The 27,756-nt window shown below is 42.7% G+C and overlaps 1 protein-coding gene across 5 annotated transcripts; it reads right to left on the bottom strand.

Annotated features, from left to right (window-relative positions):
• Positions 1–144: 144 nt before the first annotated feature.
• snphb (syntaphilin b) lies at positions 145–27,756 on the bottom strand. Of its 5 annotated transcripts, none has more exons than XM_074643227.1 (7): positions 27,074–27,755; positions 15,254–15,385; positions 12,408–12,554; positions 9,679–9,858; positions 8,952–9,059; positions 8,265–8,411; positions 145–8,105 (listed from the first exon to the last, which is right to left on the bottom strand). In XM_074643227.1, exons 2-7 carry the CDS (start codon positions 15,301–15,303, stop codon positions 5,990–5,992), a joined length of 2,748 nt encoding a protein of 915 aa, XP_074499328.1. In that variant the 5' UTR covers positions 15,304–15,385; positions 27,074–27,755; the 3' UTR covers positions 145–5,989. The 5 variants fall into 5 exon arrangements, with proteins under 5 accessions (XP_074499328.1, XP_074499329.1, XP_074499331.1 ...); XM_074643228.1 differs by lacking the exon at positions 27,074–27,755 and adding an exon at positions 15,472–15,994; XM_074643230.1 differs by lacking the exon at positions 9,679–9,858 and having other exon boundaries at positions 27,074–27,756.

Genomic DNA, 27,756 nt, shown 5'->3' with positions numbered 1-27,756 from the left:
GGTGTTTTGTCTTCCCCTGAGGACATTTATCTTCATACTAAACATCTATTCTTTAGATTTAGTGTGGTCGGATCACAATATCAAGCAAGAAAAAAACACACACGATTCAGACAAACACACAGATGAAGACAACAGAAAGGTTTCCTCCATGCTGTTTAATATAGGGGCTTTTGGTCTTTCTTTATACAGTGTGGTAGGAGTGTGAATGCAGATGTAGCCCATTGATGTCTTTTAACTGTACACACTACTATTGCCATTAAAATAGTTAATTTACATGATGTTATCTGTAGATATCACTGATGTCAGCTAAATTCCTATACAAGGCATTGGATGCCTTCAATGGTAGGATGTTAAAGGACTTGGTATAACCTCTGTATACATTAATTATCATTACATAGGCTATGGAACACATACTCAGACAACCAGACAAGGAATAATAAAGCATAAAATGACAATTCAAATTCACATTTCTGTCTTCATCAAGAAATATTCAGCATCATATGTGTTTAAGGATATACGTAGTATATAATCAGTCACCCCCCCACCCCCTCCACTCACATACTGTACACTGGCACAACAACCACTACAGCAGGAAGTTCAGGTGTACTATGGGACAGAAATAGGAAACAGGGACATTGTGAGGTACAACAACGTTCTTGCAGAGACAGCGTAGGACACTCTCGGGATACCGGCCTCCTCGACAATGCAGTAATCTTGGAACGGGTTTTGATAAAGTGCTGTGTGGTGAAGATTGATCGGAGGAAGGTCAGATTAAACTTTTAATGATTAAATCAATCACACCCTGAAGAGCCACGAGCCGCTTCTGGAACTGAAGCATTTATAACAAGGGGTTGGAACCCTGACCACTGCAGGCCTTAATGTTTGTTACCCATTAAATAGGAAAATGGAAAATGTAGGGCACAAAATGGCTCCAAGGATGAGATTATGTTCACCAAGCGCAGACGTAAGGGTGTAATACAGGCATGTTAGAAACACCAGCATACATTAAACATATTAAAGCAAATGATAAAAAAACTACTGAATACGAAGGCCCCCCAAAAATACATTTTTAAATCTTGTGTGTACAAGAGAAGAACATATGTTTTTGTCTTAATTCTTTTCTTGAACACAAATTATTATTTGTACGAACAAGTTAAGAAATTGTGTACAAGATACATAACTTGTATGCTCGAGATAACTTGTGCGCAAAAGGTATTATCTTGTGAACACAACATAATATCGTCTGCATACCAGACAACTTACCGTATGTGCACAAGGTATTAAATGAAAATTTGTGTTTCTTGTGTTTAAAAGATATATCAGATGAATAATTTGTGTACACCAGGTATATGTCGTGTGAACAAGACAGATCTTCTGCCTACAAGACATTTACTTGTGTGCACAAAGTATTGAATGATACAGAAACGTCTGTATAAACGATACACAAGATCCATCACTTGTGTGCACAAGAGGGGTGTACTACTACTACTACTACTACTACTACTACTACTACTACTACTACTACTACTACTACTACTACTACTACTACTACTAGGCTTTTGTTAACACAGATTTTTATGGATTTGCGCAAATAACATCTTACAGATTTTGTCTTCAGACGCCATTATAATGTGTGTTAACACTGAATTTTTTATGGAAGGCCATTTGCGCAATAATATCTTAGAGATTTTTGATATTAAAATGTATGCTAATGTGAAGAGTTTGGTTGTGTTAACACTATTTTTACACATTGACACAACAAAATCATGGAAGGCCATTTGAGCAAATAACATTTTAGAGATTTCGTCTTTAGACAACATTAAAATGCACGTTAACGCATAGAGTTTGGTCGTGTTAACACGCACATTTTTACACGTTAAATTCAGGAGGCAACAATTTTTTGGCATCATTGGACAAAAATTCCACAATAACCTTTCAGCATATTGTAATTCAAGTGTTCTCAGAGAAAACTAGATTTCTACACCTCCTCATGGCTCTGTTTTCAGGCTTTAAAAAATAATATTCCTTCATATTTGATCAGCGTTGCCTGGTTTGACCGTTTGGTGGAGGACACCAGAGGACACAGAGGCACAAGATTTTCTTTCAGATTACCTCATCTCATGCACTACTGTCAGGATATAGTGATCGTTTTATAAAAATAACTTTTTTTAATCTCATTTGCTCCATTTCTGCTCCACTGCAGCTTTAATGCAATAAAAATCGACCCCTTAACACATCAGGTTGATTTTCTGCGCCTTAAGGTAGTAGTACACCCCTCAGGTATATGTTTTTGCATGCACAAGATAATAACTTGTGTGCACACGATCCAAAGCAAACAAGATAAAAATAATACAATAATAACAACAGTGTACTACGGTTTAGTAATAAACTCACCAGACACTCACATACATGACCACATAAGCAGCTAAAGTGTAGACTGTTGTGCATAGAGGTAAATTAAGAGGGTTGAGATGATTGCTGCTACCCACAACAAGCCTGAAATCCTAAACCTGAACCTCTTAACGCAGAATGCACGTCACTAAATGGACCCTTTCCTTTCCTACACCACCCCCGCGTTTGTTACAACAGACAGCAGCAGAGTTGGACTGACTGAAATCAAAGTACAATGCTGATATACAGTAGTTATCATTCACATGACTTTCATCATCAACATGGAGAGGAGAAGGGAGGCCGCCTCCCACATTCTCACACCTGTTCCCTCACAGGATTATATGGCTTTTAGTAAAACATAAAAAATTGTTTTGGCTTCCTAATCCACTTTAGTCAGGAGACGGGAACACAACTAGTGCACAACTCATGATGATGAGAGTGATGCTGAGGTTATGGATGATGTGGCCAAGTGAAGAAGAGGCAGTCCTCAGAGTCTCTAAGGCATTCCTTCAATCTTTTAATGGATCTCAATACATTGATAATGGATCCTTTAGATGGATGAAGTGGAAACTAAACACAGACAGGGATTGTAATGATTGTCACTGACGTCTGACAATTACACACAGCATAAACACGGTTCATTCTCTATCAGTGTGTTTTTTTACGACAGCATTTAAACTTAAATTAAATGTCCATTATTCTGTTTGGCCTGTAGATACATACTGTGGTCAAATGTAAAGAGCTGAGATCAATAGCTCTTCTCATGGATGAAAGACAACTGCTTTAACAGAAATAATGACATGTAATGTAGTAGTATTTTTAAGGATCTACCTGAAAAGTCTGCATTATCTTAGTTACACTTCCATCTTTGCCTTATCAGCACGATGTCAAACTGAATTGACGCTGCAGACCAACAGAACAATCAGTTAGAACTCAGAGGAGATACGACACTTTGGATACAATCCCGACTTCAAGTAATTGCTTAAAATTCATAAAGTGAACAATAGTGCAAAATATGTCAACCAAATAGTAAAAAAAAAAAAGAAGAAAAAAAAGAATCATGCTGCTCATTTTCTTCACTGAAGAACTAAACAAGTCAGTTGGTGTCAGACTGTTTTTGCTGGTTGTGTCAGGGTGTTTCTCCATCTGTGATCTCACGAGTCTCTTGACAATCAGACACATTTTGATTTTACAGTTGCAGGCTGCTTATTTGCCCTTACAACACATGAAGTTAAACATCGTCACAAGATCAGCAAACAGAGGAACTTGCCATCAGGTGCCACTTTCGTGAAAGTCCTCTCGAAAAACACACATTCACACAAAGTAAACACCCTGATCCTAAATGCCATCACAACCCAGATATCCTATCCATTTACATTTTGAGTGTTGACTAACATGTACTACTTCATGTCTAGAAATGCTTTGCAGAATGATCTATTAAACAAATAAAGTTGATTTATTCGCAGTGACTGACTAAACTCGTGTACAGCAGACTTGAAATACACACTACCAGAGTGACAGTTACGCTACACCACATGAGCATTAAGTTAGCAGAAATATACAGCACAGAGCACAGACTGAGCACAACTCACTTCATCCAGATCTACATCAAAGTGTCAAACTGAGCCAGTGAGTATCTACAAACAAGTGTCTTGATCATTAGATGACTTTCCTATTAGATTGGATTCGTCGTGTTATGTGAAGCCATTTTTTTTGCTCAGTTGAATAAATCTGTAGATTTGCAGGATTAACTGGGGACCAAGTTTGTGGATTCATTGAACTTGAGTTTGAGCTTTTGCATCATGAATCAGCTTTCATTGATTTCTGGAGATGTAATGGTACACTCTCAGGGTAGAAACACACCGAACACAGTGAGCTGGGTAGTTCCACCACCTCCCATTCTTTTTCTATGAAGGGTGACAAATCCCTCCTAAAGACCTGACCTTATTCATTAGATTTTGAGGCTATCCTGGGTTCCTGGGCATGCTGGGGTTGAGGGAAATAAAAGAGCAGCGTCTATTGCAAAGTCAACTCTAAAGAAAGATGAAATAGATGTTAACGTATCACCTGGGAGAGTGGAATTTAGAGGCAAAATCAAGCCGAGTTTTTTTGTTTTTCTATCAGTTATTGATTTCCTGCACAGTACAGGTCTATATCACAGAGGTAGAGCGGGTCGTTCACAAATCGGAAGGTCATAGGTTCCATCCCCGGCTCCTCCAGTCCACATGTCGGCTGAGCCATCGTTGTGTGAATGAGTATTTAGATCAGATCCTGATGGGCAAAGTTGGCACCTTGCATGGCAGCCTCAGGCATCAGTGTATGAATGTGTGTGTGAATGCTGACATGTAGTGTAAAGCGCTTTGAGTGGTCGGAAGACTAGAAAAGCGCTGTATAAATGCAAGTCCATTTACCATTCATATCCAAGAGCAGACTATCGACTGTGATTGAAGTAATTCACTTTTTATCCTGTCTGATCTGCAGCAAAGTTCAGTTGCATTTCTAGCATCTAAATGTTTACGAACGAGAAATAGTTCCAGCACCTGACTTGTTTTTACATTTCTGTTTGTGTACAGATTAAACAGGCGAGATATAACATGTTCATTTGTCAAATGTACAGGTGCTGGTATACACTGGTGGTATAAACTGTGTGTAAGCTGCGTCCACCTGCTTCCAGTCTTCATGCTAAGTTAAGCTAATCGCCTGCCGGCTCCGGCTTCATACGAGCTACAGTTCATAACAGCACTTTTGACAGTAGCCATGCAGTGAATTGTGCAATGGCTCAAACCACAAGACAACAGCGGAAGCGACAGTAAACTGGTCGGTTTGACAGCTCGACTGATCTGCCCTCTCCGACGGCTGAGCGTGAGAAGTGTCTATGGTTCTTGGTGCGTTTCGGTGTGTTCTACCCTTAGAATCAACCAGAGTTCTGTGTCTAGATTGTTGTTTCTTCATAGGAAATAAACTCCACGTTTTCAGTCTTGAAGACGTCAACGACTCAAAGAAAACTGTCTGCAGTCATAGGACACGTGTGAAGTCTGAATTAGGGTGGATTGTCCCTTAGTCACAGAGCGTAGCTCATCACCGCAGACAACTAGACCATTTGGTTATACATAGACAGACTCTTATACATATTTTCATGTACACACTCACCAACATCATTAGAACATGTCAGAACTGAGACAGCCTGGTAGGTTGACAGATCAATGAACCTTTAACATTTCCCTGCATTTTAAAAAGAAAACAATCAGCATTAAACATCCAAGCATAGATCATTCATTTCAATCAGCTCATTCAATTTTGCACAAGTCAGTAGTGTTAGCAGACATGTTGGTAACAACAGCAAGGACCAGAGGGTGAGAGACAATAAAGAGCAGGACCAAACAGAACTGACTTTACCAGTCAGAGATCTTAGTCATAAATGCACATTTCCTGTTCCTGATGCTCCGCTCAGGTATTAACCTTGATGAGGAAACCAGGACAGGAAGTTTTTTTTTCTCTTCCTCTCCTCATACTTCAGTTATCTTCCTTTAGCTAAGGACCCAGACCCATACAGGAGAGGTCGCAGTTAAGAACCACAGAGGTGCTGAACAGATTGTCCTCATATCTGGGATCCGCCCATGTCTCCCCCGCCTGCGGGGTAATGCCTCAACCCACCTCCCCTGCGCAGCGAGTGCAGCGCCACAGTGCAACAGCCTCGCAGCAGTGACCCTATATGATACATGGGCTGTCCGCCACGCGCCGGACCGCGGCAGAACCATGCCACTGTTGGCACCACGGGAATGGCCACTGCCAGCAGATCGACCAGGAAGTGACGACTCCAGTAGCTTTTCTCAATTGTCCCAGAGCCGGGTGATTCTCCCTGCTGTCCTGTGGCGCCCCCTGTGGCGCCTTGTTCTTCAGTTTCATCTTCATCATCATCCTCATCATGCAACTCCACTACAGTGACGCCAGCTATCTCCTCATGGGAAGTAGATCTCCTCGGCTGGGAGGTGTGAGGCTGTTCTACATCTGGTGATATTGCTGGACAGCTTGGACTGAGCTCTGCTGTCTCTCCAGGTAGGGTTGATCCTTCTGATAGACAATCTTCTTCCATGCTGAGGTTTTCCAGTGTTGTCCCACCCTGTCTGCCTTCTCCACAGCATCCTCCCAACTTAAGCTCAACCTGCATCCCTGCTGATGTGTCCGCTAAATCGTACAGTTTTCCTGGTGCTGCCTCCTCCACCGCACCCTGAACTTCCACCTCATTACCTCTCGCTGAGCCCATTTGCAGCTGCTGCCCTTCTTCTGCCAGTCTGATCACTGTTGTTTCCACCTGCTGCCCCGTTGCCACAGCTTCCGTCTCTCTCTTCTCTTTCTCCTGCATTTCCTCTTCCTCCACTCCCTCTTTCCCCCCATGCAGAGGACTTTCCATGGACCACGCCACAGTAGCAGACCGTGGTAAGGGAGGGACCGGCGGCGTTCTGGAGGCCGGGATCGGCTCTGTGGCCGTACTCATGATCGTCGCTGTGGTTACTGAATTTGTGGTGGTGATTGAGTCCAGCTCCTCCTCATCAGACATCCAGGTTGAGGTGGGGCTGCAGGCCTGGGAGCGGAAAGTTCGTTGCTCCGCAATGGTATCCAGGTCAGAGGGGTAACCTGCTGTTGCGGCGATGGGGCAGCTTTCGGTCTGAATACCTGTCTCCCGCAGGGGGTGCAGGTAGAGGTGGTGGGACAGGCAAGGGTGGCTCATACAGCCCACTCCACCCATGCCACAACGAATGGGCGCCAACCGCTCACCCGTGCACAGCTTCTCATAGGTGGAGGAGTGTGGCATAGTGTGGGACACAGAGTGGGACAAATTGTGAGGGAAAGAATGAGGTAAGGTATGGGAGAAAGTGTGCGGAAGAGAGTGCGGCAGGGAGTTGGGCAGAGAATGGGGCAGAGAGTTGGGCAGAGAGTTGGGCAGAGAGTTGGGCAGAGAGTTGGGCAGAGAATGGGGCAGAGAGTTGGGCAGAGAGTTGGGCAGAGAGTTGGGCAGAGAATGGGGCAGAGAGTGCGGCAGACAGTGGGGAAGAGATTGGGAAAAGGTCTTTGCGTAGGAGTTGAGTAAAGATGCCGTTTCCTCAGAGAGTAAGGCGGCCTCCAGCAGCAGGTCGGCCCGGCTCTGTACACTACTCCCCCCACAGCACACGAAGCCGCTGTCTTGGGTGCCGTCGCCTGATAGACAAGGAAAGTCCGAGCCATTGCCGTTCTGGTCCGCAAGCGCCTGATCGCTCAGCTTAGTGTAAGTGGAGCTCCGGGTCAGAGAACGGGCTGGGGAACCGTCGCAGGAGCAAGACCCCCTCCTTCCTACTGCCGGTTTGGGTAGGCCCCCTGGACTTTCCCCTGATACAGACGCTGGTGCCGAACCTCCAACGCGGATCCGACAGCCTGGTATGGCTTCCCCCTCCTTGGCTAATCCAGCCTGGGCTAGCTCCATGCTGTGCAAAAGATTCTCAAGCTTGTGGTTTTGAGTGTTGATGTCCTGAAAGTACTTTTGGACCCCTATGTCCCCACTGAGCCCCCCAGCATCACTGAGCCTGGCGCGAACAGTGTCCACAGCCTCTTTGAGCTGCTGGATCTCCTGACGCGCCTCCTGCAGGGCCAGCTGAGCCTCCACACGGTGACATTCCTCCTCAACCCAGTCTTCCTGCATCCTGTAAAGCTGGCCTCTCAGATCATCTATCTCTGTGTCCCTAAGAGGATGAAAATGGAGAGGAGAAAAGAAGAACAAGAGAATTATGAGGATAAAGACTTAGGGTTAGGGTTAGAACCTGGTAAGAACAAGTCAGACTATATAAGAACTGACTTTCTGGTCAACAATGAAAATCTGTATTTCTATCTCATGATCTCACCTGTCTTGTAGAGTGTTGATGGTTTCCTTTAGCCTGGCCCGCAGGTGTCGAATGCACACCTCTTTCTGCTGCAGGGGTGTGAGGTACTGCTCTGGTGGAGGGGGCCGGATACCATGGTTGTCCGTACATGAGTACTTCTGAAGACGTCTAGGACACAAACATGTGAACAATGTTTCTCAAGTTCTTTAGAACTGATTTCACTTCAGTGACATGTTTTATTTTTTAATTTTTTATTATATGTCTTGATTGGCTAGTAGCCTACTGGTTGCTTCGACTGTTCGGCTCACACGGGAGAAGTTTGCCTTCGGGGCTTTCTGCCAGAAAGGGTTTATTTTAACCAGGGCCGTTGCTAGCCATTTAGATGCCCTAGGCAATATTGCTTTGTGGTGATTCCAGACCTCTGAATTGCCACCCCATTTAGCCATTAAATGATGAAGTGAGAATGAAATGGCATTTCAGCCTGATTATCAGGCTAATGAATCAGCTGAAGAATGGAAATACATGTTGATTATCAAGTTCGGATTTTCACTAAGGTGAGGAAGTCGTGCAAAGTTTCAGTTTCTATTTGTAAGTTTGGTTCCAAATGCGTGCAATCACTCATTCTATAGGAAGTATATTAGACGAGAGCACTTAGAGACACTTTTCATCTCCATTAGTGAACCAGCCATGCAGTTTCTGGTGTCTTACCCTTTAGTGGGGCTGCAGTCGCTGCCTTTACAAGAGCCCGAGTTGCTGCTGCTGCTGAGGGATGCGTTGCCATGGGGATCTCTATTACTGGGTGCGGCCGGTGTCCGCCTGGTCCAAATTAAAAGGAGACGTTAAAAAGGAGATGTAAAATTTTTACTCTAAACAACAATGTGACAGTGAATTCTGAGAGCTGTTGAGTGAAACCATCACGACATCGTTCAAAACCACATATCAAAAAAAGACATGAATGAAGTAAACATCAATCCAGGTCCACTAACATGCCAATACAACACCGAAATGCACAAATATACACAGACACTTTACAAATACAGAGGCCAAAGTTACTGCTAACAGACAACAGTTCTGCCTTAGAAACAAGGACACGCACTCATTGGGCACTGACAGTGATGTGGCAGTTTTTTATAGAAGTGAATGTGCTCCGCAAAGATGAAAACCAAACTAAAGAAATACGAAACTCAATGATATAACTGCAAGAAGCATTCCTCAAAAAAAAATAAAGAGAGGATTTAGCTTTCACTAAAGGGTATGAAAACACACAAAGAGGAAAAGAAGAAGGGAGTAACAGGTCAGACGAGACATGAATCCTGTCATGTTTTCCACATTAAAACATCATGAAACATTCACAGCAGTGCAAAGGCTCTCATCATTCCCATGCTTCAGAAAGTCAACACTGATTATGAGGAAAGAAGAGGGACTCAGGACAGACCGAGAACGAGGGGTCGAGGGGGAGTTTGTTGAACGGCTGTGGCGATCCGGAGACTTGGTGGAAGCGTATCCTTTAGTCGGCGACTTGGTCGACGCGTAGCCTTTAGTTGGGCGCATTGAGACCATATAGCCTGTCTCCATAGGGACGTAGTCTAGCTCTATGAACCTGCAGTAGTCAAACCTAACCAGGCAGAGACAACAAGGGTGTTAAATCACAGAGGACAGACAGCAGAGGACATACCAGACTGATACAATGTGCATGCTACAAATGTGTGCACACTACTGAGGTGAGGCGAAGCTGTCCGGCATGTCTTAGGAGTCACCTGATTGATTCAGAGCCTGAGATGCAGGCAGATGCTAAATAGCAACAAGCACTCAAACACTGATGGGGCCCAAGAGAGGTGGCTCTCTAAAAGCTACGAGGCCTTTACTGGCACAGAACACAAGCTAACGCTCTGCATCCTGAAACGAAAGAGAAAAAATATTCTGAGACTCTAACGATTGATCATCATCCCGAGCATCTCACTCCAAACAACAACACAGATCTGCTTTGAATACAGATAGACATCGAAGACATAATCAAACATAAATTCAACCTTCAACACGTCTGATACAACACAAAAGGTTATCAGAAAAATGAAAGGACAAGTTTGCTAATATCTGGTTTGACTATTAATGAACACATGGGTCCGTTCAACTGTCAGAATGGTGTCAGATTTAGCCAGATGTGAAATGATAAAGACCTATCCAACATCCCTGCTTTTTCTCCCCGCACCACCAGGGAGGATGCTCTTCTTATTCTACTTCTTCTTCTGTAAAGTAACCAATGCTGATAATAGCCAGCCTATCATGAAGCTGCTCTCTCCTCAGCCCATAATAGAGACAACCTGATCCTGGACTACAATGTCAGATTATAATTTAAAACAAAAATTTGGGAAATACACTTATTCACTTTTTGTGCCGAGAGTGAGATTAGAAGATGTATACATCTCTCATGTCTGTCCATTAAATGTAAAGCTAGATTGGGTGGATTTTTTAGCTTTTGAGTGAACTGCTTCCTGTCTTTATGCAAAGCTAAGCAGCCCGCTGACTGAATCACCTTAGAGACCATATACAACCACATAAAATATCATCTAAATAATAATGTTGAAAAAAAAAGTAAAACCAACCCGTATTTTCACCTTTAACCATTGCTACCATCCTGCTAAAGAAGATATAAAGTTGTTTCAAAGTTTCACAGTATGGTTATATCAGTGGTAGCCAGGAGAAGGAAGGGTGATCTGTGATAGGCAACTTCTGTCAAAGCATTCCTCGCTGATAATAAATACTGTAAATGTTTTATGATCAGATATTGTATGACACATAGCGAATGTTGTAAAGACCTGTTACTTTAAAGAACATGACTGTTGCCCAATCACTGGCCTCTCCGCAGAGGGAGGAGGGGACAAGCAGGACCGATCGGAGCAGCCATGAGGGATTTTCACACAGGACCCAATAACTCCACGCCACCGCACTGAAACCCAAAACATGGACATGGTGTTGCACCCAACTCAGTGTGTTTGTTTTAGGATTTAGACACTGTTCGGCAAAAGTTACATGGAGTCACTTCATGCCTGAGGTTGTATGTATATGGATGTTAGAGCAACAACCTCCTGGAAGCATAATTCCAATCAAATGGGCAAACCAGGCATGCTTTATATTTCACTGGTTTTGGGGGCTACCCAAACTTCCTCAAGTTTCGAGCCGGCGTTGTGCTGAGTTATCGCGTCCTGTGTGATATAATAATAAGGGTGAAGCCAGATATTGACGACTCTGCAGTTCTTTGAAGATCAATATATGACAAAAGCCAAGACAGAACAGATACAGGCAGAGGGGATCAGCTGAAGCAGTGAGCCTGGAGGCCGGCGGAACACAACACTACAACAGTGTTTCAGGTGTGACAGTCTATCTCGTCCATCTGTTGGGATGGAACCTGTGTCTGGACTGTGGGTGCTGGGTGACAGGCTGTAGGAGTCAGGTGTTGGTGAGTGTGAGTGGGTGGAGCACAGAAATATTCCTTCACACTTGTGGTTTGTTCCTGGTGGAGACAGAGACTTTGCTTAAGAAGCTGAATTTTCATTTTGAAACGAACCAAAAAGCACATCCTCATTTTCAGGCAACGTCGGTGTCTCACCAGCTCTCTGCTGTTGAAATGGTGATAGTGATCGTAACAAACACGGTGCTGTTGATTGAGCAGCTGCGGTGAACCAGTGATCACTTGTGATCACAGTATGATAGCGCTATTTCTACTGTGCATGTAGCCTCTAACACAACTTCATGCTACGAAAAATAACATGGATCCAAATGGTGTTACAAATTCTCCAATTCTAGAGTAGTAATTTACCTTGTGACTCTACTAATGTACACGTCAGTGGTGCGTTTAAGTGCACACCTGTACATCAGGGTTTCCCTCAATAGACTCTGGGGTGATGTGACACAACAACGCACACACAAGTCTGTGATCTTTGCTGTTGTTGATGCCAACTTCTAAGCTGAATATGAACACTGAGAGCTCCGGTTGGGATCTCAGTGTTGTTTTCATGTTCATGACCATAACCATGTATAGTAGTAGACAGGTAGCATAAATATTGCCTGTGTACTTGGTTCTTGTTTTAGTGGCTACAATACATGCCAGAGCTACAGCTACAGCTACAGCATGCTCTCTGAGACTGTAACTGAAGTGTGTCTCACGCAGGGGGCGCGGGCACAGGAATGGCCACCGGCGCTGAGGCTGCTGGCACCGCCGTCCCTGACGCCGGCTTGGGCACCGGGACGGGCGTGGACGCCAGTATTTGCTGCAAACGGCGTTTGGGCTGCAACGCCTTCAACGGGTTGAATCTGAGGAAAAGAGACGAGAGAGAGGAGGACACCACAGCTACAGATTGAACCGTCCGTCTTGGCTTCAGTTAGCCGAGTTATCCATCTGTGATCCACACAGAAATATATGGCCTGCAACATCATCTCAACATCGAGATGAGACTACTGATTAAAAAACTTTAATATCACTTGACACACAACTAGATTGAGTGGATTTTTGGCAATAATGTATTATTGACCTATACTTTGGTGGTGATTCTTCAGATCCCCAGCCAACATCAATGCCAAGTAAGCTCCCCATATTATTAAAGTAGTGACTGTGTAAAACTGGACCACAGAATTAAATCAATGTGCAACAACATTGTGTACACTAGGTATGAAACATACATTCTGTAAACAACATTATTGCAGCATTTGCATTTCAAAGTGAAAACATTTAGTCTGAGGCTTAATGGATGTGGAAAAAGGTCCCTATAGACAACGAAACCTCAATAACACGCTCTTATGCTACATCCTGTGTCGGGTAAACGGGTCACAGAGGTCCAGAAGCTGTAGGAGAAAACATATTAATATCCTCAATAAACTGTCCAGGTTGAAGCTTTTCACTTCAGGAGGTGGCTGACTGCATCTACTTTATTCAACAATACCACAGCTCCTCCATAAGGATCATCAGAGCTAAATGAAAAAGTACAGAAACAAATTGGGGTAACATGCGGACATATCCATGACAGCAACAGAGAGGAAGAAAGAACGAGAGAGCTGAGTAAGAGTAGAGCGTACCACTCTCTAACATGGCGCATTTTAAAGAGGCTTTTAGCATGTAAATTATTGTTTTCTTAATGTTAAAAAAATTAATTATTAATGCTTTAATTGGGAGAAATGTTGGGTTGCCAGGTTGTGAAACATCTATCTGACTGTTGAGTTATTAATAGTAAATCCATTAATAAAGTTATTAATAAATGGTATGTTTCTCACTTTCTAACAAACCACATAGTCTGCAGATATCAATATTAATAAGAAAGGGTCACAGGTTCTTCACTTTCTATACAGCCCACAGCAAAACATAGTAAGTTATCTGTAATTATTACCACTGCCAGGAGGTTATGTATTTGGTCGTGTATACTATAGTATACTATGACACTATGCTATGACTACACTTTTTTTATGACAAACTATACTATGACCTTTTATGACTTTTTATGGCATACTATACTATCACTTTTTAATGAATTTTATGACATACTTTACTATGACTTTTTAATGACTTTTTCATGACATACTATACTATGACCTTTTATGGTTGTGAAGAGTTTTACTGGATGAGGATAAACACCAGCCAGAGAGATTTTTCACAACCTGGCAACCCAATGTTTGTTCTTATAAATGGTTATCTACAAAGCTTTGGTAAAGGATGTGTTAACCATTAATCAAGCAATTGGCTACAACTCAAAAACCCTTTAGAATAAGCCCATAATTAGAAAGCGGTACTGAGTTGGGTTTTTAAAACAGCTGGTTCAGTTGGAGGATGCTGTGTTCAGAAAGTTTAAGTTTAGAAAAAAATATTCTGCACACACACAGAGCACACACAGTATGCTCAAAAGGTCATGTCACAGGGTTTAATTTACTAATCTGAGAAAGAGCAACATAACTAAGCTACAAAAAAATGAGAGACACACAACAAAGATTGATGAAAGGAGGAAAAAATGTGAACAAGTAGGATGTACTACTAAACTCTTAAAGGAAACATATGGGCCTGTATTTATCAAGCGTCTCAGAATCACTCCTAGCAATCAAGCTACAAGTTAACCTGTGACTATAAACACTCCTAGTTGAGAGTGAGACTCAGGGCCGGCTCTAGCCCTTTTGGTGCCCTAAGCGAAATTCAGATTTGGAGTCAGTTAGGACTGATTTCCTACTCTGAGACACTTGATAAACACAAGACCTGAGGTCTCATTTATAACCATTGCGTACGCACGAAACGGGGCCTGAATGGTGCGTACGCCACTTCCAACGCACGCAAAAGTTGGGATGTACAAAAATAGACTTTATGGGAGAATGTGTGCAGCTGTACGGAAACTCTAACCCATGCGTACGCACATTATGGAGACGAGGAACTGGTGACGCAGATGGTGAAGTGGTGAACTGAAGCCAGATTGTAGAAATTAAATATGAGTGGAATAATTAAACGTGTAATTATGCCTTTCACAAATTTAATTTCACATCATATTACTCATTACTTACTCATAGATCCACTTTTATCATGAACATTCAAACCAGCAGTGTTATTTGTGCTAATGAGCCGGAACTATTCCTTAAGCACCATTCAAATGTAAAAGATATAAGCCAACTCAAATCTCAAATCAAATTCCACTCAGTATTTCATCAGTGCTGTGTCACCATCACGTTTGTGTGTCGACGGCGGGATATGAGGCTGATCCACGAGCGGGTAATTCCAAGTTGATCTGAGATTTCTAAAGGAAAATTGCGCACTGACAGGCGTACGCACGTTTTTTATAAATAAGAATATTTTTGCACGTTTGTACGCAAACGTCTCGTGTGGATCCTACACACGGTTTTATAAATGAGACTCCTGGTCCCCTCCCACTGCAACATACAATGATGGAGGTTAAAACTTTACTTCCCTAGAGATATGCAACTGTGACTATCTTACTGAAAACCATAACATCAAAACAGGTAACAGGTCCTCATCAGCTACCTACCGGCGAGAGCCCAACGCAGACCTCCGATTGGCTGGAGCAGGGGCAGACATGGAGCCAGACAGCCTCTTGTGCAACCTTTGGCTTGTTCTGTCCTCACTTTGTCTCTCTGTTCTTCAGCTCAACACTGAGCGTCTGGAGGGAAACACAGACATGACCAGTGAGTAACCACACACACACACACACACACACACACACAATAAGGGATGAGTTTTGCTGACTGCCTCTCCTTTCGGCTCTGGATGCCTCAGCATGCAGCATGATGCTGCTGACTCAAGCTGACAACTAGCTGGCAAAGACTTGACATCAGGGTTCAGCAGCCAATCACGTACCAGCCATGTGGGAAACCTAACCAATCATTGCTCATCTGTCTCGTCTCTGGCAGAACACTGGGGAGAGTGGCAGAAGTGAGCAAAGGGAACTGACATTTGCATCTGAATCTGTATGTGAGGACAGATATCTGTGTGCTTTTGTTGTTCATGTGTGTGTGACCACCAGATGTGTGGATGCAGGAGGAGGAAGGCAGATTTAATCATTATCACTGTCAGTGACCGAACAAAGCTCACCCTGGCATTTTGTTGCTGGAAAGGCCAAATGCAAATAGGTTTCTGCCACAGCCGTGGTGTTCATGCGTAGGCCGGTACAGTCCGGTACTCCGTACCACTAAAAGTTGGTTACCTCCACCAGGGAGGTTATGTTTTCGGCACGTTTTTTTTTTTTTTTTTTGTATACGCAATATGTTTCACTTTCATTAATAGTTCAGGATAGGGTATTGTGCTGCATTCATGTGATGTCGGAATAATTGGAAAAAATAGCTTCCGACAGGGAAAAGTCATGGGAACGCCCCCTCAAGTCTGAACAACAACTCGAAAACAACTAACATGTTTTTTAAGCAATAAAATACAACACATCTTTGTAGCATCCATGATGTTTCCACATTACGACTTAAACTTGCAGTAGGCAGAATGTTTTTGGCATCATTGGGCAAACAAATTCCATTATAACCTTTCAGCATATTGTAATGCAAGTGTCCTGAGAGAAAACTAGACTTCTGCACCTCCTCATGGCTCTATTTTTAGGCTAAAAAAAATCTAGCCTGTGACGGGAGACTTTGGCCAATCACAGGTCATTTCAGAGAGAGAGCGTTCCTATTGGCTGTTCATTAAACAGAGGCAGCTGTCAATCACTCGCCAACTCCAATCAAACGGTCAAACTAGGCAGCGCTGATCATATATGAATCAATATTCTGTTACTGTAATGCCTATTTCTCTCCTCAGATGTTCTCAGAAACATCTTGTAGTGTACTGTTTAGCTGTAAAATGAGAAAGTTTGCTCCGGCTGGTGGGCGGTGCTTGGTATTTCCTCAACTGATCTCAACGTGGCTGCCGGGTCACAAACTTTCTCATTCTCGCTAAATAATGTTACAATGTTAAGCTAAATTTTGGCGAGGAAAAATAGGCATGGCCATTTTCAAAGGGGTCCCTTGACCTCTGACCTCAAGATATGTGAATGAAAATGGGTTCTATAGGTACCCACGAGTCTCCCCTTTACAGATATACCCACTTTATGATGATAATCACATGCAGTTTTTTTAATGCAGTATAAATGTGTTATTTTCTCCAATTCTAAAATGGTGTGTTTGAATATTTCTGCATACTAGGGTCCCTAAACAGTCTTTAATTATATAAATTGGGTATCACTGTAAAGCTGAGACTCTTGTGGATCCAATGAGCCCAACTGTATTCATGTGTGATGATGTTAGTCAGCTTTTTCTATGGTGTTCCTCAAGGTCTTGGTGTCTTAATGTGGTATTTTGGGAAGATTATTGATAATTTTTATAAATTCTCCAGTTGTAGAAAATTGTTAAATTTTGCACCAAATCTGTGTAACAAATGGTATCAACCCAAAAATTGCTCCAACAACTTATTAGACATAGGTGAGCATGGGGATGATCATCATATACTTCTATCATAATGTTCTAAACTCTTATACACTTTCAAAATGTATATTAATTAATTAATTATTATCTTTTATTTATGACGAGAACAACTTGACACCATGCTGAGCTGCATCTTCAGGTTCCCATCTTTCAGATGATGTACACCACTACTATGTGACATCTGTTGACCTGCTATCTCCCCCTAAAGACCCCCACCACCCTCTAAAAAAGACAAAACTGGGTCTATGAAAAAGAGGGGGGAGTGGAAAAGGTTTAAATGGGAGGAATTAACACATACAGCTAAAAACTACAGGTTCTAAAATTCATTTTGTTGCGGTAGTTTGAAATAAATCCAGCCGGGAGCGGTCAACTGTCAGCCCGCTGGCTCAGTGGGGCGACTACAGAATATAGCAATCCCTTTTCAATAAAGGGTAGTACATACTTCAAAAGTGTGCAGTAGATGAAAGGACTAGTTAATGAAATCAAAGTCCTATGTTGCAAAGAGAATGGGCATTTTTATCCACAATGATATGAATCAATTTGAAGACACATAAGACACACAGACATGTCAATCATGGCTTTCCCCAACCCCGAATAATAACGAGCAACTTCGTCATCATCCCGTCAACATCTCTAGTGTATGTGATGAAACCCTGCCAGGATATTGTGAGATAGAGAGGTGAGCGTGAGAGACAGAGATAGAAGGGAAAAAGCACATGGAGAGGAAGAGAGGATGATTATTCACATCAATAATACATCACACACAACTGAGTGCAGCTCTTGGGTGCCAGGTTTGTGTATGTGTGTAAATGCAAAGTCACCCTCTTGCTGTAACACCTCTACATGCAGTGTTGTCTCTGTGCCAACCAACACTGACTGTCCTCTCTCCCACTACAGTCAGTGAATGAGGACATCTCTCTGCTGCGTCACTTAAATATTAATTATTCATTAAAATCCTGTTCACACCTCCTGCATAACTTTATCCATATCTGAGCTCTATACTTTAATTCATCTAACATTGTTCCTCTGCTCTCTATCATTTCATGTTTTTACTGCTTTTGGCCTACATCAGCCACACATTTCCAAGTAGCTAACACAACACAATTATCCAGCTATGTGGTGGAGTTTAAATCTATTATTTTATTCATAGTTTGTACAACACAACCAGCAGCACTGGCCAGCAGCTGCTCCTCAGCTTTCAATATTTCATCATGCAAGTACATTTCACAGTATAGATATATAGACAACTAGAAGGGGACTCGGAGAGGGCTAACCCTATCACGCAATGTTAATGACAGTGAAAACTAATTTCTGTATCCACCCTGTGATTCGGATCCGCTCCTAAATGTAATTGGTTCTTCCTTGGCCCAAGGTACACCCTTCGACCAGGTGTCATGAAAATTGGGCCAGTAGTAGTAGTAAACAAACAACATTACTGACATTTGATTGGCTGCTGGGGCTGTTCAGATCACAACTACCTACTACTACTAAATTAATACCTTTCACATGTGCACACATGCGTGTACATATCACAGACGCAGACAGAATAAAAATCATGGTCATGTCTATTTCTTACTAGATTAAATGTAGTAATGACATCAGTATGACTTGAATAAGTGCATACATATTCACTGTCTATTGTGTAACATCACGTTATCATAATGTACTGTACATATTGTGACGTAGACCCGGGAAAGGCAGCGTGTTCTCCAGCTCCGGCTGCTGTCACAACCGATGAAACCACATCACAGCACATCATACAGGATTTATTAAGTTAGGCCTGTGTTATGTAACACCGTCCCCAGCCACCGACAGCCTGAGTGAGTTAGACACACGCAAGCAGCTTCTGTGCTGACGTGAAGGAAACACAGAGGCAGCGAAAAGAGAGGAGATAAGGGTGTGAGACAGGGGAGGAAGAGGGTTAGGGGGAGAGATGGAAAGGAGAGGAGAGCCAATGAGATGAGAGGAGGAGGCGGCACGTGTCAGGCACCTTGTGAAGGTGAGAAAGAGAGGAGGGGCACACACACATATACACACACACACACACACACACACACATAGTGTCTGCAGCAGAGGAGACACTGCGGTTTCTCTTATGAAAGACAGAGTGTCCTAACTATCTATGATGCTATGACCTTGACTCAGCTCTGCATATCTAAAACAACTGCACAGTTGGAGCGTGCATGTCAACATGGGGTAATAAAGCTCCCCTCCTCGTCCGGACAGACTGCAGTGGTAACGCAACTCACGACGTTCACCCCATAAGTTGGACAGGGAGGGTGGGGGTGGCGGGGGGTGTAACTGTGTGACAAACAGAGTTTTACAGGCTGGGTCTGCAACACTGAGTCATTGCTGTTAATCCAGGAGACCCATTCCACACTGACTGTGTGTACGTATGTGTGTCTGTGTGCTGAGTGTTGCTCATCCAAAGCCCCTCTGGTCTTTCCCAGCACATTTCCTGTCCGGATACTGATCAGTGAGAGGAACTGAATCATGGACAAATGCTATTTTCTTTCCTTGCTGTGCATATTATCTATGTCTCTGTGTTTGTGTTCATGTTGTATAGGTAGTATCAGCACATCTGTTGTTTCATTATCTTAATATTGTAACTCTTTTAATATTTTTGGTACTTCAAGGTTTCACCTTTTTTCAGTGTTTTAGTATGTGGGAATGTACAGTATGTGTATATTGTCTTATTGTGATGAGATGTTGATGTTGTTGTTGTTGTTGTTGTTGTTGTTGTTGTTTGCTACTGCGGCAAAAACCAATTGCCCCTCGGCGACAAATAAAGGTCTTGAACTTGAACTTGATGTTGTGTCATGCAGAGGTCCACGTTGTGCTGAGTCAGGGTGCTGTGGTGAGTTGTCCATCAGCGACCTGTCACCATGTACTATGCTGACCATTTGCTTTCACCCATTCATTGTTTACAGTTTTACGTATGAGAAATAATAATAAACCTGCAGCAGGGCTGTGAGACAATACGGTGCATAATGTTAAAGAATATTTTGACATTTTTTTAATTTTCAGATGAAGGCTGTGATATGTATAAACGAGAAAATAATTATTCAACTATACTAAGTTTTGTCTTCAAGCTTTTTTGGAGTTATCTATTGTAATAATAATGGTCTAAAATTATGTCAATTTGCATAGTTTTATGTCAAAAACCTTCAAATTTTCTTAGGGGAGGGCCTACAAACCCAATATCTCCCCCTCAGCTATATAATTAGTTCAGATAACATTATTTGATCCAAGACAAAACTGACAGAAGGGCGGGACTCAGAGAAAACATCACAATTACAAATCTGTCTGCTACTTCAGCACCACGGACAGCACCATGGATTTATCAATGCTGACACTGATATTTCAGAGCCGTGGTCGGGGCCATATATTCTAACTTACTGATATTTCAGAGCCGTGGTCGGGGCCATATATTCTAACTTACTGAAATTTCTAGCTAGCTAAAAATGAGAATAGCTGGTCCGCCTTAAAGGTCAGCCCACCTTAAAGGTCCCATATTGTAAAAAGTGAGATTTTCATGTCTTTTATATTATAAAGCAGGTTTAAGTGATTATATAAATACTGTTAAACTATCAAAACACTCAATCCACAGAGAAATACACACAGCTTGTATTCAGAAACTGTGCGTTTGAAACAAGCCGTTAGGATTTCTGTCCATTTGTGATATCACAAATATACAATATATAGATCATCACACGGTTTTAAACGTAAACATTCTAAATGTGTCCGAGTTTATTTCCTGTTGCAGTGTATGTAAATAGCATCAGCTGACAGGAAGTAAACATGGACCCAAACTGTTGCCTAGCAACGCAATTCCGTTGCAATTCCATTGAAATGCGCTAAAACGGAGCGTTTCAGACAGGTAAATACAGTTATATTCAGGCAGACCGTATGAGGAAAATAAAGTTGTTTTTTTTAACATTACAGCACGTAAACATGTTCTAGTAGAAATGTAAAATACAAGTATAAACATGAAAATGGGTACGATATGGGATCTTTAAGTGAGCTCGGGCCGTTGTTGAGGCTAACTTCTGGGCTAACCTCCTTCACTTTAATCAGCAGTTGGCCAGCAAGGCACGGTAACTTGGCTTGGTCTTGAGGAGTTGTAGTATTTACTCACCGACAGCCTAAACTGTACACACATGGCACTGCTATGTTCACAGCTACAGTATAACGTTACTAATAACTGAAACCAAAATAAACTAAAACCAGAAATCGACCCAACTCTACTGTTCGCTGCTATTCATCAGAGGTGAGGCGGTTAACCAGACGAGCATTTGTCAAACCAACCACCTCGTCATCAAAGCCCTCTTTTGTAAAGAAAAAAAGGCCTCAAGCTCAAAAGAAAACACTTCCAATAAAGCAGAAATCTTAATTCTGTGTTGCTTGTCTCAGTATGTTTTTTTGTGCCTCATTGTGATCTACAGTACCAAGCTGGAATGGGCTCAGTATTGCCCCCGTGAGGCCGGAGGGCACGAAACACCCACTGCATCTATGGTTACCGAGAAACACAGTGTGACGGGTGTTTATCTCGCATCAGCCACAAGGGGCAACTAATGAGCCTGGCAGCAGCAGTGCCATCTAGGACAGTATACTGTCCCCTGCCAGGATGACAGAAACAGAGCTGCTCGGTAGAGCGGACTGGTAGTATTTGAGTTCCAATTGCCCACTCAGTCACAACATTTCTGTGATTTTCACTGTGGACGTACGGTATATGCAGTGTATGTTGTGTTTGCACATTATGTCAAGCAAACAAAAAACACTGGCTTTCAGTACGCATCATAAAGAGCTCACGCTGAAGCACATAAACATACTCACTCGCCACTCCCGGCCACTCTGACTGTTAGCTTTTGAGCAGTTCGTGCAATGCATGCTGGTATATACACTGACATTCAGACAGCCTTCACAGCAATTGTTAAAGCCACCAAAGTGGCTACACTTCTAAAACACAAGAGTAGACTGGAGAACAACACAGTTTAGCGGCTACACTGTCCTTCATGCCTCTGTTTCTCTGTTGGACATGCATGTAGTTCAAGAGTGAAAGTGTAGTTGTGAAGTAAGACATCACTGGAGAAGAGTCAGGCATATACTCACGCATACATCAAATCTCTCCTCAGTAAATGCAGGATGGAAATAACGAGCAGTGACTTTTGGTTTTCACAGTGTGCACAGATCAGGGCCAATCCTGCAGAGTCACCCTACTGCTGCAGCGGATGCAGACTGGCTTAGCTAACATCTAGCCGAGCACAGCAATAAAACTACAGCACAGCTCTTACTGGACCATCAATCAACACAACACGTAACACAGAGGGAGAAGGGAAAAGAGAGAGGAGAATATGATGTAGCAAATTTGACTAAATCTTAAACTTTAATCATAACCAGGGTTTTGGTCTTGATTTTCTTGCATATTTGTTTGACATTAAGCCCATCAAAGGGTTCTTTCACAGATTTCTCACACCACAAGATTTGAACAAGATTTAGCCCTCATTGGCTGCAAGTAATGGGGTAAAAAGCACATGGTGTTAGTATAACTTCTGAGGGACTATCTGCGCTTAATATAATCAGGTCAAATGCTCAAAATATCTTACACCATGGGTTTGTCATTAGTGAGCCAAGCAGCAGCCATTAAAAGCATGCCAGAGCGCTGCAGCCTAAGTGATCATGCTAATAGTCTGTGTGAACTATTTCTCTCAGAGGCAAGACACGCAAAGAGCATTGAGAAAAACAGGAAATCAATATTCACAATCAAGTTATGAGGTAGAAGGAGACTGAAGTCTACACACATTAATCTATTTCACTGTCGCCGTCTACATCAGGCTCCATTCAGGAGGAAGATGCAAAGATAGACTATGAAAGCACTAAATCTGAATAAATCCTTTGCTTTATGTTAAAAATAGTACTATATCCTTTTAATGATACGGCGAACATGTTAGCCAACAGTTGGCTTTTTTTTTTACACATTCAGCAGACACGGAGCAGCATTAGCATTTAAAGTTGTGTTTCTGTCTATTGGACAACTAGAAGAACATTATCTCTTTTTTAGCTCTGTTTTGGTCTCTACCAACTCCTGAGAAAGATATCTGTCACTTCAGCTTTTAAATGCTTCACTATGTTCACCAGCTGGTCACTAACGTTGACTGTCTGTTGTTAGGTGCAGTTGGAAATGGGGTTGATGAAAATGGTAAGACTGGAACAAAACAATAAAATTGCAGAATGTAAAACCAAAACAATGAGCTCAAAGACACTAAAGTCACACGGGTGACCCCTATCACATTACATTAGTATAAAAGTATTGAATATTGCAGCTTTAAAAATAAACCCTAACAGAGTGATTTGGGGGTTTAAATTTGAGAAAAGCTTAAAGCTGTTATAACCAATATTTATTACATTAACAATGGATCACATGACTACTTGTATGTGACATGATTCGCTCGTAGCGACGAACCCACATAGAATCATCATCCAATTCTGCAGTTCCCCTCAGCTCTACAGACCTTTACAGCAACTGGCAGCACATTGTTTAATTTATTTGATTCAGTCTCACTGTTCTCATCATCAGCGTTGTTTTTCAGCTGCAGCAGGCAGCCGTTCTCAGTGAAAAAGTACACCGAACAAACAGACAGACACAGTTAGCAACTAGCTGGTGAGCATAGCTCTTTAGCAACATGACAGCTAAAGAGTTGGCGGAGACCAAAACCAGAGCTAAAAGGTGAATATTGGACTTACATTCATCAGGTAACCAGAAAGAAGGCTCCAAATGAAAGCTAATGGTATTCCATATCTGCTGGATAACAACTGCTTGCAAACAAGTTCCCATATAACATAACATAAAAGGTGAGAATATGTTGTGTTGTTTCTGCTGCTCCCAAGAGGCCAAATCTATTAATGCTGGTTTAAACATTTCCTGCACTTTTTGCTGGGAGGGCATTTTGAAACACAAAGGACAAAACAGTTTTTTTTAAATCAGGTTTAACATGCATCCCAAAAGGCAAGATACATGTGAAGGATCACAGGGAATATGAAAAAGAAAACGAATGCTGTTCCACAAATTGTCAGTTTTTCAGACTTTTCTATGATATTTTTAACTGTAAAATACCGTTTGACCGGCTCAGGCCTCAAGCTCGAAAAGTCTGAGAACGGATCATCACTGTTTGAATGGCCTGCTCACAACTCATAGACGTATACAACCAAAGGATCACGAGTAGACACTGCTTTTCTTTAAAGGGTAACTAGCCAAAGAGTTTGGGAACCACTGTCCTCCAGGGAGGATAACTAAACAACCTCATAATACTTACTGCGAATCTCAAATGTCTGGTGCACTCATCCATCCCTTTTCCTTTTCTGCTCACAACAATTAATAATCTCTATAAACAGATATCTGCATATTAATGTAGAATCTGCAGGAACAGGACACGATTTTGGCATCGGAAACGTTTTGTCGTCTCTCAACTCCAACTCCAGTCTTATAGGATACCGGAGCACCTGGAGGAAACATGCAGGCACAGGGAGAGCATGCAAACTCCACAGTGAAAGGCCCCAGTCGGCAAAAAACACTTACATGGAAATGCGGTTTCCTCCACTGCAGCAAGAGCAGCCATTGAGTTAAATGGTGTGATTAGCATTACCACCAGTCTGAGGAGACAGATTAGACTAAATGCACTGCACTAAAGCGGAATGAAAAACATTAAGCAGGAGCCTTTGGAGATTTTACACAAATGAAGAAATGAAATGAACTGTTGCATTTAATCCTTCTATTTGTAGTTAGAATTATCACAGGAGAGAAAAAAAAGGCATGCAATTAGGGATTTTCCCACCATGGGTGCATCTGAACAAACACCATGCTGTGAAAACGATTGCCAAGTCACCATGGCGACGGTCGGTCCGCCACTTGTGTGGAACGTGAGCAGGAGGAGAGCTGCCATTGGCTGAGGGTGCTGAGGAACAGGATGGAGGAGCCTGCAGCAGACAAGATGGCCATGCTGCAAAGGACAAAAGTGACCTGCACCAAAGGACAGTGAATAACACAGAGCTTTGTCTCTATAGTCAAAGCATGTTGTATTTCTGCTCTCCTCACTCGAGCATTTCAGATGCTGTACAGACTGTATGTGGCCTAATAAAAATAAAGGTTCCTATACATGGAGGGATTACTGAACAGGATTAAGGGGCACAGGGCCAGGGGGCAAAGAGGCAAAAACAACTACAAAGTGACTCAAAACGGATACAATGAGACTCAAAATGACTATGAGACTCAAAACAACCACAAAGAGACTCAAAACAACTACAACAAGACTCAAAATGACTATGAGACTCAAAACAACCACAAAGAGACTCAAAACAACTACAACAAGACTCAAAATGACTATGAGACTCAAAACAACCACAAAGAGACTCAAAACAACTACAACAAGACTCAAAATGACTATGAGACTCAAAACAACCACAAAGAGACTCAAAACAGCTACAAGAATCAAAACGACTACAAAGATACTCAAAATAACCAGAGACTCAACTACAAAGAGACTCAAAACAACCACAAAGAGACTCAAAACAACTACAAAGAGACTCATAACGACTACAAAGAGACTCAAAACAAACACAAAGAGAAACAAAACAACTACAAAGAGACTCATAACGAATACAAAAAGACTCAAAACAACCAAAGAAACCCAAAACAACCACAAAAAGACTCAAAACGATTACAAAGAGACTCAAAACAACCAGGAAGAGACCCAAAACAGCCACAAAGAGACTCAAAACAAACAGAAAGAGACTCACAACAACCCAAAAGAGACTCAAAACAACCACAAAATCAAAACGACCAAAGAGACTCAAAACAGCCACAAAGAGACTGAAAAATGACCACATAGCACCTCTTTCATTCTGGGGCTCTTGCTCCTATCTGTAATGGGGTGGGGAGCCCAGGGGCCCATTGTCACATAGTCCATCCATGTTCATATGTAATTTAAGAGTGCCTGAAGTTGCTGTACCCAAATGCTTGCAATATTTGAGAATTTTTTGGTACAGAGGAAGAATATTATAAGACCATCAGTCTGCAATTAGCTGTCATAATTAAGCATGTGTTTTTGTGCCAAGGTTATTCAGGAAGATCTGACAGACTCTCCAAAAAAACAGCCATACACACTATATACCCATCCATATCTGAGAGTGTGCAGCTGTGTTGCTCCATTAAGGAATAGAATGGTAGTAAATTCAATGAACACTGAGCTAACCCCATACAGCATCCTGGAAATCGGATAAAGCCTCGATATTATTGCAGCTATTCAGTGGCAACATTTGAAAGCAGCTGTGTCACTGCTATCTGACAGGTGGGACCTGCGTTCCTGGAAAAACAGAAATGCTGCAAGGTCAAACTGCAGCGCAGGCAACCTGTCACGACTTCCCTGCCTGCAAACATGGATGTCACACTTACTTTGGGTTTAAGACACAGAGAGCTGTCTGTCCATGCAGAGCAAAGGGAAGCAGTCAGGGACGTTTCTATTCACCAAGAAAAGTAGGATGAGGCTGACCCCGGTGGACAACATGGATCTGACGCCCACAGGCCCTGGATCTACACGCTCAAACAAGGATGACAACAAGACGCGAAAACATCTGGTTGGAGCGCACTGCGCAGCATCCCTCCATCAGCTGCAGCAAAATATAAACAGACACAGCAGAAAATAGCTGCGGAATACGCACGGCTCCAAAGAGGCATCACACATCCCCTCCTCACATCTACTGTTATTTCTATTCTGTTTCCTTGATGCACATCTCTCCACTCTGCAGGCGCATCCGCCGCAAAAATGTCAGCTCTGCAGCGGCACAGTGGCACCGATGGTTTCAATGACAAGCCCGGGCCTCGTAATTACCTGTGCAACCCCTTTACGCGTAAAGCTGTTTCAGTCCTGTCGCGGATCCATCGCCTCGGTTTTCATTGTTTCCCTGCTTGTTCTCCTTCGCAAAGAGCTCCGCTGGATGGCGCGGAGATCCTGCTCACACACACCCGGCGGGGAGAGGAGAGGAGAGGAGAGGAGGGGAGGAGATGGGGCCGGGCCAGGAGGTGCAGGAGGTGCTGGATGGCTGCAGCGTGTGAGGGGATATGGACAGAGGCATCTGCGTCACGTTACGTTGGATTTCTTTTAAAGGGAAACACACCGGGGTGAAATTCCTGTTAAGTTGGTGGTCCTCTGGTGGTGTCCACAGGGGCGTTTTTTATCGCGAGGGGACGCTGCGCTTCCCAGCATTGGACGCTTGATGGGCGTGTCGCTAGACACAGACTCTCCCCACCTGATTGGATGAACGCTTTCCCGCAGGGGGCTTCTGCTCCCAGCTATCAAACCGGAAACATTATGGAGGCTCGTTTAGAAACTTTCTTCTCTTATTTCACGAAAATAGTTCACCGAAATGGGTTTCTGAAAACATTTGAGGCAAGAAATAAGCCACGCAGTTGCTGAATCTGTCTTTATTTTGTATCGACAACGTTTATTTTAAAAGATTCTCGGGAATTTCGAGAGGCGGCGAGTCGCGTCGGACGCCCGTGATTTGCATAAAG

This window comes from Sebastes fasciatus, chromosome 8, assembly GCF_043250625.1.
Source record: "Sebastes fasciatus isolate fSebFas1 chromosome 8, fSebFas1.pri, whole genome shotgun sequence".
Lineage (NCBI taxonomy): Eukaryota > Metazoa > Chordata > Actinopteri > Perciformes > Sebastidae > Sebastes > Sebastes fasciatus.
Note: the sequence above shows the minus strand (reverse complement) of the source record. Positions and strands in the feature narration are given on the sequence as shown.